General features: G+C 41.8%; 1 protein-coding gene across 5 annotated transcripts in view; it reads left to right on the forward strand.

The window, feature by feature from the left end:
• HMG20A (high mobility group 20A) overlaps positions 1 to 14616 on the forward strand; it is a 74964-nt gene that overhangs the window by 43252 nt on the left and 17096 nt on the right. For all 5 annotated transcript variants that reach the window (XM_075897381.1, XM_006126246.4, XM_075897383.1 and 2 more), the window contains 5 exons: positions 4076 to 4168; positions 7386 to 7533; positions 8723 to 8935; positions 13446 to 13578; positions 14010 to 14041. In XM_075897381.1, coding sequence (XP_075753496.1) covers positions 4080 to 4168; positions 7386 to 7533; positions 8723 to 8935; positions 13446 to 13578; positions 14010 to 14041 — 615 coding nt within the window. In that variant the 5' untranslated portion in view covers positions 4076 to 4079. The remainder of the gene's footprint in view (positions 1 to 4075; positions 4169 to 7385; positions 7534 to 8722; positions 8936 to 13445; positions 13579 to 14009; positions 14042 to 14616) is intronic.

Below are 14616 nucleotides of genomic sequence, written 5' to 3' on the forward strand. Positions count from 1 at the left end.
TTTTCAAAACATTCTCACTGTCTGAACTGGCTGAGTTTCAGCAGTGCTGGTGATGTTGAGAGCCCTATCATTCATATGCAGGTGGCTTTTTAAGCATCATGTTATTTACTCTAGTGCAGAGCATTTCTATTCAACATTGTGCTTAAATGGCAGCAGTACCTCTCCAGTGGGGCTCTGAACGCTGCTAATTCGGTGAAGCTGAAACAGTGTTAGCCATTGTTGGAATTTAAAACAAATATCTCTAGGGTAATCAAAAATATTAAGCAGTGAAGTTGAGTTTAAGTTGGCTCTTGTGGAGTTAACTGTTGGAATGTCCTTGTAATGCAGATTGGGACAACCCTGCCCAGAGAGTGTGCCTGGCTCCCTTCTGCTGCTGCCATGTCATTCTCTGCTTTTTCTCCCCAATCCGTGCCTATAGCTCCACCCACAGTTCTACCACTGAGTGGCCTTTCTGCCAAATCCCCACCCAGTCCATGGGATAGGGTGGCCCAATGGCCAAAGTCAGTGAATTTTCCCCATTCATGGGGTAGTGCATCCCAATGGCTATAGTCAATAACTTGCCCCAATTCACAGGGCAGAGTGGCTCAGTAGCATGAGTCGGTAACTTGCCCCTATCTGGAGGGTAGAGTGGCTTGGTAACAAAAGTCAGTAATTTGCCATCATCCACAAGGTAGTGTGGACCGGTGGCTGTAGTTCATAACTCACCCCTATTCACAGGGCAGTGTGGTTTGATGGCCAAAGTTGATATGTTTCATCCACTTCGCAGGGTTGTGTAGTCCCCTTTCAAGCGACAGGAGATAGGGGAGGAAGTTACATCCCCCAGCAGGAGGGTCCTGGGCAGGGTTCCAGTGGAATGGGAGGGTCTGTACCCTGTTAGTGGCTGTATCTCTAGACACTGAATTGGGGGCAAAAAGCTCCAAATGAAACATACTGACTCCCTGGCATCAGCTCACTCACCAAGTAGCCATTGGTTCCCCTAGGCTGCTTCCTGCTAAAGTCGCCTCAGCTCCAGTGCAGATCTCTGTCTCTCCTTCCTTGTCTGGGATTTGTCTATGCCTGTTTTGCGTTTTAATACTCTGAGTTCTCTGGAAGCGACTGGCCTTTAGCCTGTGCTGTAGTTCCTCAATGTCTGGGTGGTCACTGCAGTTTGCCTGCAGCAGGCAATGCACATCCTTTTGCCATTCCCAATTGAGCTGAGATCCTCCCTTTTACATCTGTGCAGCTCCAGCGTGCCCAGTAAGGCAAAGGGGGTGCGGCTTTCTCAGTCCTCAGAACAGGGCTAACCCACTCCTTGCCCAGTGCAGGGTGTGTGTGCCCTGTCACAGTCCTTTATATTGTTTTTAACCAAAAAGCAGGCTGTAAAAAAACCCAAGAAATTGATGGTATTGTTTTAAATCAGCGTCTATATCTCAGACACAACAGTATCACTTTAGTTCTGTAAATGCTTTGGTCAGAATTCATACTTGCAAAGCTGTATAAGAATTGTCACAGGCTAGATAGAGCTGTGACTAGCCTATTCAAGTCCTTTCTTCTCCCACAATTACTGCTAGGTTGAAGGTTGGGAGAAAAGTCCAAACAGCCTCCCCTTTGTCAGTGAGACACCGCATTGTTCCACTGGATGCAATAACTTCCCTCCCAAAATATTGCGTTCTGCGTTTTTGAAGAGTCTTGCCACTCTGGGCCTTACTGACCATAACATGGGGACTGAGGGTTGGAATGCTTTCAGGCACAGAGACCACAACTGAAGGACCAATAACAGGAAGTGGCTTGGAAGCCCCAGTGCTGGCAAATCACCCTTAATCTGCCATCATATACAGATTCTCATCCATTTGCAGCCATCATGATAGGAATTGCATTGTTTTCCTGTCTACTGGAACACTTCAGCAGCCGTTGCTTATTAATTAGTATTTCAACCGTTTCTTTTTTTGGGGCCTGTCTGTTCTCTGACTGAAGGAATTAGTATGAAAACCATATGGAGGAAATAGCACAAACTTTAAAGAAGAAAGAAGTGTGTGTTTTCCCAGCTTCCTGTGTTTGTGGTGTGCTTGTATGTTGTTGAGTTTGATGTCTGGTTGCTTACTGGCAGTTTGAAAGCAAGCTGAGGCATTGTTTTTGCTGACTTGCTCCAGATATAAAGAGGAACCCATTAAGAGGAGTCATGTTGGGCATGATGGACAGAAAAGCACTTTGATGGCTTGTTCACTAGCAGACAGTATATATTCTCTCAAGACATGTGGATTACAGTGTCATCTGACAAAAGAGGCCTCCAAGTTAATTATTTTTTGCACTTTCCCACAGTGCTTTTTTTAAGAATTCCACCTTGATTTAGAAGATCATATCAGCCCCTCTCTTAATTTCCTTCAGGATCAAAATGCTTCACTCTCCTTTAGGGTTTCTTAAAGTGGTCTGCGAAACCGCTTTGAGAAACATATTAACTGGCCGTGCCAATTTGTTTATTTACCAGTGCTGCAGCTAGGGTTGTCAGATGGTTTAACTAAAAATACCGAACACCCCGATCCTGTGGCTCTCCTTGGCTGCAAAAGGCAAACTGGAGCCAATGGGAGCTGCAAGGCTCTGTGGCTGTGGTGTCAGTAACTAAACAAACTGGCGTGGCCAGTTAGCATGTTTCTCAAAGTGGTTTCTCAGACCACTTTGAGAAACGCTGCTCTACTCCATCAGTGTATCCTACATATCTCCTATTTTAGAACACTTCCGATCATTATTGCACTCTTTACACACTTGAGAATGGTGTTTGATAAAGAGTTCCCATCGTATAGGAAACCAGTATTGGCTATCTGCCTTCCTGATTGAGCCTCTTTCTCTTATATCAATAAGAGGCACTTGCCTTTTCCCATAACAGATCACAATTTATATTAGGTAGGAACCCAAACTTTATATTTTTTGTTAAATTCCAAAGAAACGGGTCCCTCATTTTCAATTCCATATTGAGATCATTAGAAAGGACGCAGTATAATGGATTTCCAGAAGTAGGCAAAGTAGAAAGAAGGTATTGACTCCTTTATTTTCCTCCTACCACCTTCAATCCATACATACACGCATCTACAACACATTTTTTGTATTGAAATGTTGAAAGCATGATTTCCATTCTAGGTAAAAATTAGATTGATTTCACCTAGCCCTCACATTGATCTGCTGATCAGAGAATTAACTGAATACTTAAAAAAATAGGGTTAGAAGGGACCACAAGGATGCAGAAGTTGCAGGATTTGTTGCTATGATGCAGCATCGATAAGTGTGCAGCAAATGGCCTTTTTAGCATTCAAAATCTGATTTCTCCTCACAGATTGTAACTGTTCCTTCAAACATCTGTTTAGTAGCGAATCCTGCATTCTGCTGCTCATCTTTTTAAAATAATACTGCCTTACCAAGTCAGATACTTTACAGCTGGGACTTTTTTAGGCGTTTTCTTGTCGTCCTGGACTACATAAATACCTTTTTAAAAAGATCTACGGTAGCCAAAGTGTTTACATTCGACAATTAGTCTGGATCTGAGTCTCTCACTTGGATGTAGGGAGTCTGGGGGTTTGTCATCATTGTGGAAATAACCTCGGTAGTCATAGGGGGTGAAAAAAATCCCCTTCCTATCTCCCCAAGAGCAGTAAGTTACAGCACTGTAAGACACCAGTGTGAACCAGACTAAAGAGCTAGGAGCTGTGTTCCCAGCACTGTTAGCTACTCCCCTCCCAAGGGTGGTTATACTCAGACAGTGGCCACACTTTCCATTTAAAGCACTGTCGCTACTGCGTTTTAAATTAAGGGTAGACAAAACCTAGGTTGCCTTCCCCACTCAATAATAGTCCTATGCTCTCCCTGACCACCTCCTTCTACTTATAAATACCTGATTGATGGGACCAACACAAAATAACTCAGTAATATAAGTTGGTAGGTACACATCACAAAATCAAATCTATAGGTCTAAATAATTAAAAAGTTTTGCTGAGTGCATGTGCTGTATTGCTTTTAAAAACTGGCAGTTAAGTTAGACTTAAAGACAGATCTTTAAATGGGCAGGATATGTGGGAGAATTAATTTTGCTTCCATTTCCTTTTCTTAGAGGTATGGAGAACCTGATGGCTGGCTCATCTCTGCCTCCATTATTTGCAGATGATGATGGTTCAAAAGAGAGCAGTGATATGGCTACAACTGGGTAAGCAACTGCTGTTCTATATTCACCACACAGATATTATCTCTTTGCAGACTCTCCAGAGAAAATATTCCTGATTGTACACTTTGGCAAGTAGGCCAATTGAACACTGTTAACTTTCTCTTTATGTATTCTTCTGTTATTTGTAAAATCTTGCCTTCCAAGGACAGCCTTCTCGAGTGAGTCTGCAGATATGGTGATTATTTCCTTTATTATTCTCCAGTGGCACTACTAAATAGAGAATTTCTTTTTTACATGTGGCTGTACTTTACTGGTATATTTTTTGTTCTTTAGACCTGCAAAGGGCAAATTCAGACCTTACATAGAGTTGCACCTGCTTGTATAACTAAGCAAAGAGGCACCTGCTTATGTCCAGTCTGAACTTGGCCCCATATCTCTGGTTCTCAGGATTTGCTGACACCAAGCGTGGTGAATACAGGAATCTTGACATGCGATTAGGAGTGATTAAGGGAATTATATTTGATAACCTTTCATTGAAATTTCATGCACCAGGCTTAAAATTTTTCCTACATATGTAGTTTTAAAAGCTTCTCTGTATTAAAAATGTCTAAGTTAAAAATTACTTCGAAAAGTTAGATGTCTGTAAGTTACCAGGGCCTGATGAAATGCATCTTAGAATAGGAGCTGATAGAGGAGGTAACTGAGCCTTTAGCTTTCATCTTTGAAAAATCATGGAGATCATGAGAGATTCCAGAAGACTAGAAAAGAGCAAATATAGTGCCCCCTCTATAAAAAGGAAAATAAGAACAACCCAGGAAAGATAATGGAGCAGGTAATTAAGGAATTCATCTGCAAACATCTGGAAGAAAATAAGTTGATAGGATGTCAGACTAATCTGATAGTTTTCTTTGATAGGATAACAAGTCTTGTGGATAAGGGAGAAGCAGTGGGTGTGGTATACCTAGACTTTAGAAAGGTATTTGATATGGGGTCTCATGACTTTTTTAACACTAAACTAGGCAAATACAACTTAGATGGGGCTACTATAAGGTAGGTGTATAATTGGCAGGAAAACCGTTCTCAGAGAGTAGTTATTAACAGTTCATAGGCATGCTGGAAGGGCATAACAAGTGGGGTTTCGCAGGGTTCTGTTTTGGAACTGGATCTGTTCAGAATCTTCATCAGCGATTTAGATGTTGACAGACAGTACACTTATTAAATTTGCAGATGATACTAAGCTGAGAGGGGTTGCAAGTGCTTTGGAGGATAGGGTCAAAATTCAAAAAGATCTGAACAAAGTGGAGAAATGGTCTGAGGTAAACAGGATGAAGTTTAATAAAGACAAATGCAAAGTACTCCACTTAAGAAGTAACAATCTGTTTCACACATGCAGAATGGGAAGTGGTCTAGGAAGGAGTACTGCAGAAAGGTATGTAGGGGTCATAGTGGACCACAAGCTAAATAGGAGTCAACAGTGTGACACTGTCACAAAAAAAGTAAACATGATTCTGGGATGCTCACAACACTCCTGTTAATGCAAGACACAAGAAGTCATTCTTCCACTCTACTCTGCGCTGATTAGGCCTGAATTGGAGTAGTGTGTCTAGTTCCGGGGTACCGCATTTCAAGAAAGATGTTGAGAAATTGGAGAAGATCCAGAGAAGAGCAACAAAAATGATTAAAGGTCTAGAAAAATGAGCTACAAGGCACTGCTGAAGGAATTGGGCTTGTTTAGTTTAGAAGAGAGAAGACTAAGAGGGGGGACAGTGGCATTTTCAGGTATGTCACAGGGAGGAGGGGGAATTGTTCTCCTTGGCCTCTCATGATAGGAGAAGCAGCAATGGGCTTAAACTGCAGCAAGAGAGGTTTAGGTTGGACATTAGCAAAAACTTCCTAACTGTCAAAGTGGTTAAACGCTGGAATAAATTGCCTAGGGAGGTTGTGGCATATCCATCACTGGAGATATTTAAGAGCAGGTTAGACAGACCATGTTTGGTCCTGCCATGAGGGCAGGGGACTGGACTTGAAACCTCTCAAGGTCCCTTCCAGTTCTAATATTCTGTAATTTGTTAGTAGATTAGACCATTGTGATGTCTCATGTGGATTAAAATTTGAAAAGTGACTGAAAATATCACTGGGGTTCTGTAGGTGCTCGTGCTCTCTCAGTATGCATAGTGTATAAGAAAAAATAACTGCTGGCTCTGATCTCAACCTGAGATCTGAATGTCAAGTGTGTCTCATTCCGGGTTGCGTCGTTACCAACAATTTTGGCCCAACCATTGTATATTTCAGGATAAAGTGTTGTAGAAGTGTACATCTTTACCACACTTTCTACTACTGGCAGCCTGGCTCCTGCAGGATGTTGCTGTTGACTGAAATGCCATCAGCAGCAGCTCTTGACTAAAAAATAGCAACATTAAAGGGCCTAGAAGGAAAATTGGTACTTGGGTCTTCTTTAGATATCTAGGTATGTCACCAGAAGACAATACTGTAAAGAGTTCCATCCAAATTTCATGGAGCCCAATGGCAAAAACACTTATACAGGACTACAAGAAATGCATACTGAAAGGTGCATTACTTGGAGACAAGTGAAAGTGATAAGACCCTCTATTTCATACTGTTTTTATTATTGTGCTGGGGGTCCCCTGAACACAGTTGCAGGATTCCTGTTTTCAGTCCTGCAGCTCTGCACCTCCCTTCATATTTCTACCCACTTGGTTATTATTTGAAACAGATTTTGTTTTGTTTGTGCTTGACTTGTGTAAGCACAAGTTCTTCCAAATGTTAGTTTTCTTAGGACTGTTTTGTCTTCATCAGGACTAGGGATGTTAAGGACTAGTCGACTATCCGATAAGCAAATACTTATCAGATAGTGTCAGAATAGTCGACTAGTCGCTCCCCGTTTGCTGCCTCTATCAAATGGAAGCAGGAAGTGGGGCGAGGGGGCAAAGCCGCAGCAAGGTACTTAAAAAAATGCATAGACTATTCAATTAGTCAATTACATGATATTTAGCATCCTTAATCAGGACCTAGAAGAGCTTTATCTAAATCCCTGGTAACTGCTGTAGACAGTGTTCTGGAAATCAGATGGACAGATGGAACATACAGCTGTCCGAGTTGCTGTTTTTGTAGTGTCTCATCTTTGTCTGGCTTCAAAGTTACATAATATTTGCAACATCGTTGCACAGTTCAGAGGACCAGAGGGGAAGTAGATTACTTTAATGATGCGTGTGCTTTTTCACACAACTTGATTTTCCAGGTTAGCCCACTCTGAGGGATCATATGGTGAAGGAGCTTCACAGTCTGTGAACAACCCAGATTTTGTGGAGGACATGTCACAAGTTCAGTTGCTGCAAAATGAGTCTTCTAATACAGCTGAAAGCAGCGAGCAGAGACTCGAGGAAGAGGTGAGCTAAAATAATATAGTTAACACAACTGACTAACTGGATCTGTCACCTTATTAATTTAAGTATTTTCTCATAGGATTACCAGTTTTTAGCCATCCACCATATGCAGGAGACTGTTTTTCATCTCTCTTCTTTCTATAGCTATTTTTCCTTTGATGTGCAACCTATAGTCACAACCTATTTTCCTATAGTCACAAATACATAGCAGGCAGGCCCTCTGAGAGTGACATCTGTGACACTCCCTAGTGTAGCAAACAGAGCTCACTGTTTCAAAGGTTTGCTGCCTTTTCATCCTTTCCTTTCTTTGGGGAAATAGTAGGATCTGATGGTTTGAGTAGGGAACTGAGATCCAGACTTGAGTTCTATACCAAGCTCTTTTCCTGATTTAGAAAGGTATAAGTGGTGCTATTGCTGCTAAGACTGGAGCTGTGTAACAGCTTTCTGGATGTTGATGTTGCACAGAACTGAAGCAAATGTTTGATCTCAAAGTGCTTTTACACAGCCAGATTCTATGTCCACTCTTGAAATCTATGTTCAGTTTTGATCACTCCATCTCAAAAACAACAGAAGCAGTGAAATGCCAAAGAAAGGCAATCAACGTAATAAGAAGCTTCAGAGAGGGGAAACTTCCATTTCAGGAGAGATTAAAAGAAGAGAGAGACGATAGCAGTGTCTAGCATAAGACAGCATTGTCCAGACTTTATTACAGAAACGTGGAGTTTGGAGAACTTGAGCAAATGATTTAACTGCCCTACTTTGTAGCTTCTCCACCTGTAAACCAGTACTTGACTGCTCCTATAAAGCTCTTCAATTTACTGATGAAAGGAGTTTTTAAAAGTTCAAAGTAATTTAAAATGATAGCAGTAACTTGAATGAGCATGGGAGAGAAAGCCCAGTAGTATATACCTGTTTACAATATTCCATGATACATGAGGACTGGAAAACATAATATTCAAATGCAACAGATTAGAATAGGAAATATTAGTTAATATACAGTATAGTAGATAACATGTGTAACTTTCTACTACAAGAAAAATTGCTGAACTAAGGGAGTTGATGCAGGGTGCCAGTGGGTCTCCATAGGCAGGGGGAAATATAGGTGCAGAGTTCCTTCCAGGAGTAAAATTATTCTTGTGATTTTTTTTATTTACCCTTTCAATCTGAATTTTCTTCTTTTTTTATTGTGCAGCAAAGAACTAAACGAGGAGGATGGTCCAAAGGGAGAAAACGGAAGAAACCCCTTAGAGACAGCAATGCCCCAAAATCCCCCCTTACAGGGTATGTGCGATTCATGAATGAGCGTAGGGAGCAGCTTCGAGCGAAGATGCCTGAAGTCCCTTTTCCAGAGATCACCAGGATGCTAGGCAATGAGTGGAGTAAGCTGCCTCCTGAGGAGAAACGGGTACCATTAATTTCCCTTTTCTTTGCTGGGGTTTGATTGTTTAATGGGAACACTGTTGCTTACTGTGAAAACTGACATCAGTGCTTGACTATGGCAGTGTTTAAGAAGGTGTTTTTAGGTAGGGGAAAGGAACCCTTTTCAGATAAAAATCTCTTTCCAGTCATTGCTGGTGAAAAATTACAGGCCCTATAAATACTGCAAGGTTATACTCAGGATACACATGAGAGGTTTAGGAAGCTATCTTCCCTTCTGGGACCTGTATATTTGTTTCTAAACTAAATCTGAGCTAAGGCTTGAATGTTTCCAAGGGTGAAATTCGTGATGTAGAGAGGCTACACCTTCTCGGTGTAGTTGAGGAAAAGCGTTAAATGACAAAACTTTTGTCATTAAAAAAGACAAAAGTTTTGCTATGGGAAGTGGCAGTATCAATGGCTCCTTGTCAAAGTCAAACAGGGAAGAAGTATTTTGTCCACTAGTGCACCAACAAAACTTGTTCATGCTGCCAAGACTTTTAGCGAAATGGCTACATTGACACAGCCTTAGGTGACTGCTTGGGAACAGTATGGGGGGGGGGCGCTTGCCATGTGACTGCCCCTCCATGTGAAACCTCTCCATGCCACCCCTAGTCCCTAGGAGGGCACAGACCTTGGCACAACCCGCACTATGCCTCAAGCCATTCCTCTTTCTGTCCTACCCTATCCCTTCCCCCATGTCCCTGTCCCTGTCCCTGCTCCGCCTCCCTCCCTGTCTCTTTCCCCAAGTCCCCTCACTAAGCAACTCAGCCTGGGGGACTAGCAGGGTGCCTGGTGCTTGGCAGCAGAGGTCAGGTCTTCCCCCCTCACTCATTGGCAGTGGTGGGAAGTGGCGTGTCCAACCCCAACATACTCCACTTTCTCCGCTCCCAGCTGTGTCACTCTTCTTATTGCTGCTGGTGAGTGCAAGGGTGGTTCTACCCTTTCCCCCAAGCTTCCTCCCCAGGGTGATGTGGCTGGAAGCCAGGGAAGCAGAGTGGACTGGGATCGGGTCGTTCCACTTCTCACCACTGGTCAGTATGGGGACAGGCTCGACACATCTGCCGGCACAAGGCCAACTTCAAACTATCCAACAGAGCTCTGCCTGCTGGACGATTCTTCCCCTCTTCATGGGGGGCACGTGACCTTTTTGCTCCTTCTCCCCACACATCTCTCCTAGACACAGCCACGTTGCAAAAAGCTGTGGAGTGTAGTCAAAGCTAAGATTTTCAGGGCTGCTAGGTGAACTTTAGTTACTCTGTCTTGTTAATTAACTCATCATTGTATGTAAACTGCTCATCTTTCAGAAAAGAAAGATCGGCAGGTCAAAAGGGATGGGCTGCTCACTGCTGGCTGGGGTAGAGCTGTTCTATTTTACAACATATTTGTCCATTTTCAAGGTCTGCTTGCTGGTAAAGAAAGCCGTAGCTCTGTAAGTTATGCTCGAGAGTGTTGTGTTTATTTTTAGTTTGTATAGAAATCTATCCCAGGAATGAGAGCATTCCCCTCCCCCCCCCTTCAACTAGAATATGATGTCTCTTCTCTTCATCAGTCTACCTGGGCCTTCTGCACTGTAACTTATATGTAAATTCAGGCAATGGGCCAGTTTGGTCTGTTCCTTCTTCTGGTTAACCTGCATTGGTTAACCAGATAAAGGAGGGGCAGGCAACAGGGGGGCTGGAACGGCATCCCTGCCATAGGTGCCTGGGCCTGCCACAGATAAAAGCTGCTCCAAACATCGGAGCAGCTCCTGTCTGCTGGGAGCCTCGGCCCGCCATGGATAGGGACTGCTCCAGCAGGCCGCATGGGATGGAGCTATTCCAGCCCTCACTGGTTTACTAGAACTGGTAAGCATTATCAGAAGTAAGTTTAATAGGGTGATGCTTATCAGTTAACTGGTTAACCTTTCACATCTCTGTATGATGCAGCATTAGTTTCACTGTAGCTAAGATTACACGAGAGAGTTCAGTTCAACAGAAGCTTTAAACCTTTATTTTGTAAAAATCTTATTGCAATGACAAAAAAAAAAACAACCCCAGAATATAAACTTTAAGTACTGTTTGAAGTTTTCATTGTGTTAGATGAAAAATGAATTGACAGAAGAGAATAAGAGCTTGAAAAACAATCCTTTTGGTATTTTTTTAAACAATGTTTAATTTGTTTTTCTTTGTACCCTTTTTACAAAAAAATCTAAGACACTCTGTTCTTTGTCCACATTGTTGTTCATGTGCAGATTCCTAGGATAACAGTTACAGTAGTGTCTGTACAGCATTTGATAACATTTTAATCGTAATAGAAAATGTGTGTCAAGGTCAAGATGACAAATCTGCTGCAGAATGATTGCTGTCACTTACTTCTAGGAGCAAAAAAGAAAAAGGACAGATACTCCCTTAACAAATAGCCCTGTAGCCAAGGGAAAGGCAGTAGCCTAAGGAAATCTGGGAAGGAGTAGAGTAGCAATTCAAATCTTTCCTCTTTTAACTGCTGTTTAAATTGCTATGGAATTCACTGGATCACTGTTGTCTTTAAGGTAAAAGTAAAGTCCTGAGTCCCAGCCTAGAAGATAGGAAAGGGCTACTGAACACTTAGTCTTCTCTCGATCACTTTTTTTAAATAAGTGAGCAGATTGCTCATGCAAGGTCACTCCAGGCCTGACACCCAGGTCTCTGGTGTGACAAACCTGTCTTATGCAGTCCACCACACTACCTTTCAGTGTGACTAAATTAGGTTTTGAGTCTCCTTGCTTTAACCACACTCCTCTCCCAGACTCTGGAATGAAATCCAGAATTCCTGATCCGTAGCTGACTAGTGAGTACTTGTTCAATCTAGTGGAAAAGCACGTTTCAAGTTTCCCTCCAGGGAATGGTCTCCAAAGGGACAAACTCCTGTCAATCCTGTGACAAGGATCTCTAAGCTATGGGTTTTTCTCCTCGTATCAGGGGAGCTATGTACTAAAGTACACCCAGGCTATATAAAAAACCCTAGAAAACTGGCAAACCAAAACTGCATTTGGTGGCAGTTGAGCTGCAGCAGGACACACACAATCTACTTAAAACCATAAAAGGGTGGCTATAAAAAGTTTGAGGTAAGACTTGTGCATTCCTTTTTACCTTCAGATTGACAGTGTTGTAGGCAATGTATTTGATGCTCCATAAGGTGTTCATTTCCATCTCCACTACTCAGAAGTAATATAAACTTCAGTGTCAAAGTTGCAAAATCTTAACAATGACCTCAACAGCGTTGAGGCAAAATAATATCCCAAATGCATGAATGTGTGATAGCCAGATTTACTGATCTCTTGATATGATGGATATAAAAGCATATGAGGTCACTTAAGGTTTTGCCTGAGTAATAGGAGTAGATTTGCATAATACTGCATGATATAAACTTGAATGGGGGGAAAAGCCTGAAGTATATTGTGCTGAAACATGATAGTAGGGAAGATAGCTTTTTGATGCAAGGGTCCCATTAATTCAAGCATTGTGATATGGCTAATCTTTATATGGTTTGCAGGTCAGCAGTTTCTGTATATTGTGTAAGAGCTCCCTGCATTAAGCAAATGTATGAAGATGCTTCCAGTTTTTCTTAAAAATAGACTGAAATACCATTAAGGCTTAAACTGATAGACCCTTCTTGTTTCTATTCACTCTAAACTGTTCGCTCATGGTAGCTACATCTGTCTCCCCATCAGATGATAGGACAAGATATTGTGATGACACAGCATGGTATTGGCCTTTCTCCTAGAGGTCTGAAGGTTAAAAAACACAGTACTCTGCTCCAGGAAGACTGATGTACCTCGGGAACAATCTGAGCTCTTAAGGGTGAGCTGCACCCAGAGCATTCTGTTCAACAATGCATAGTGCTAGCCACAAACATCCAGCTCATAAATATTTTCTGACTGAGGCTTGTCTCCACTATAGCCTGGTTCGATGCTGCAGCGATCGATCCAACGGGTTGATTTAGCAGATCAAGTGAAGACCTGCTAAATCTACCACCAATCGCTTGGATGTCAACTCTAGTACTCCACCAGGAAGAGATGAGCAAGGGAAGTTGACGGGAGAGTTTTTCCCGTCAACCCCAAAGGGTGTGGATCCATGGTAAGTAGATCTAAGCTATGCCAACTTGAGTTACGTTACTAATATAGCTCAAGTTGTGTAGCTTAGCTCAACTTTTCCACATAACGTAGACCTGCCTTATGTGAAGATAACACTTGGCTGCATTGAGTAGCCTGGTAGCAAGTCACCTCAGTAACTAAGTCAATTATTGCAATCAGTCAAGAATTAAGTTTAATAGGAGGAGGAGTAGTTAGATAAAAACTGTTATGGAGAGATCTCTGTTTTTAACCTTTTTGGCCATGATTATCCTCTCTCAGGTTTCCATGTTCTGAGCTTCTCAAGCATTCTCACTCATTTCCTATTTATCCTTGTAAGATGGTCACCAATTTATTCATATGATTATTTGTTTTTTTTCCTGACATTCTCTGTTTTCTTATTTTGCAGCGCTACCTTGATGAAGCGGATAGAGATAAGGAACGTTACATGAGGGAACTGGAGCAGTACCAGAAGACAGAAGCCTACAAAGTCTTTAGCAGGAAAGCACAGGACAGGCAGAAAGGCAAATCACACCGGCAAGGTATTAAACCTTAACAGAATCGCGTCTTACAAGTATAAGGAACACATTGTTCACACTTGGAAGACAGGATACTGGGCTAGATGGATCATTAATCTGACCCATCATGGCAGTTCTTATAGTCACCAATATTAGTTAGAGTAATAAAATATTCCAGGCATATAGTCAATTAGCAGGTGTTAAGCCCTTTTTTTTAAATAAAGCCTGTGATTCTTACACTGGTTAGAACATATTACTTTGTTTGGTTGGCCTTGCAGAGTGATTAGTTTTACATAGCCTCTACTGTGCATTAGAAAAACCTAAGGTAGACCAAGGTACTACGTGCTAAGGCCCTTATAGAATAACTAGGTGTGTTTTATTGGGCTGTACAGCTAGTTTCCTCCTTCATTACTTTTTTTTTCCCCAAGATCATCTTATCTTTTTATTTGTTTTAGATGGAGCACGACAGACTGTCCATGACCATGAGGTAAATGCCTTCCTCCCTTCTACACGGCAGGGGAAAATGGCTATTGAAGTTGGGGGAAGCTGACAGTTTATACCTTCTTAGGGTCTGTCCTTATAGATTTATGCAAGTTTCTCACCTTTTCTTTGACAATGGGGACCATTTACACATGCTGCTCCTTAAAAAAAAAAAAAAACTATACAGAATCAAAAGTGAATAGCAATTGAAAAATGTCTGCACTGTTTTGGTGCTACTTACCAAATCAGGAGCTAGTCTATGCAGGTATAAGTTACCTGAAATGAAGAGGAAATTATTTTTTAGGGTTTGTTTTTAAAAGGACAGAGGCCCAGCCTCTCCTTTTGTAAGTGTAATTTGATTGCAAAACTTACACTTGTGATTTGGAATCTCAGAACAGATTCTGAGTCTGCGGCGGAATAATTGTATCTTTTATATACTTGTTGTACATGTACAATTCGACATCAGGTGCAAAACTGCAGTGAAAATTTTGGAAGCAGAAAATCCTGCAAATAGGAAACGTCTTTAAAAAAATTGGCATGTAGTACTATATACCTGTAGTCCAACATTCCATTCATCTGAAG

The sequence above is a fragment of the Pelodiscus sinensis genome, chromosome 14 (assembly GCF_049634645.1).
Source record: "Pelodiscus sinensis isolate JC-2024 chromosome 14, ASM4963464v1, whole genome shotgun sequence".
Lineage (NCBI taxonomy): Eukaryota > Metazoa > Chordata > Testudines > Trionychidae > Pelodiscus > Pelodiscus sinensis.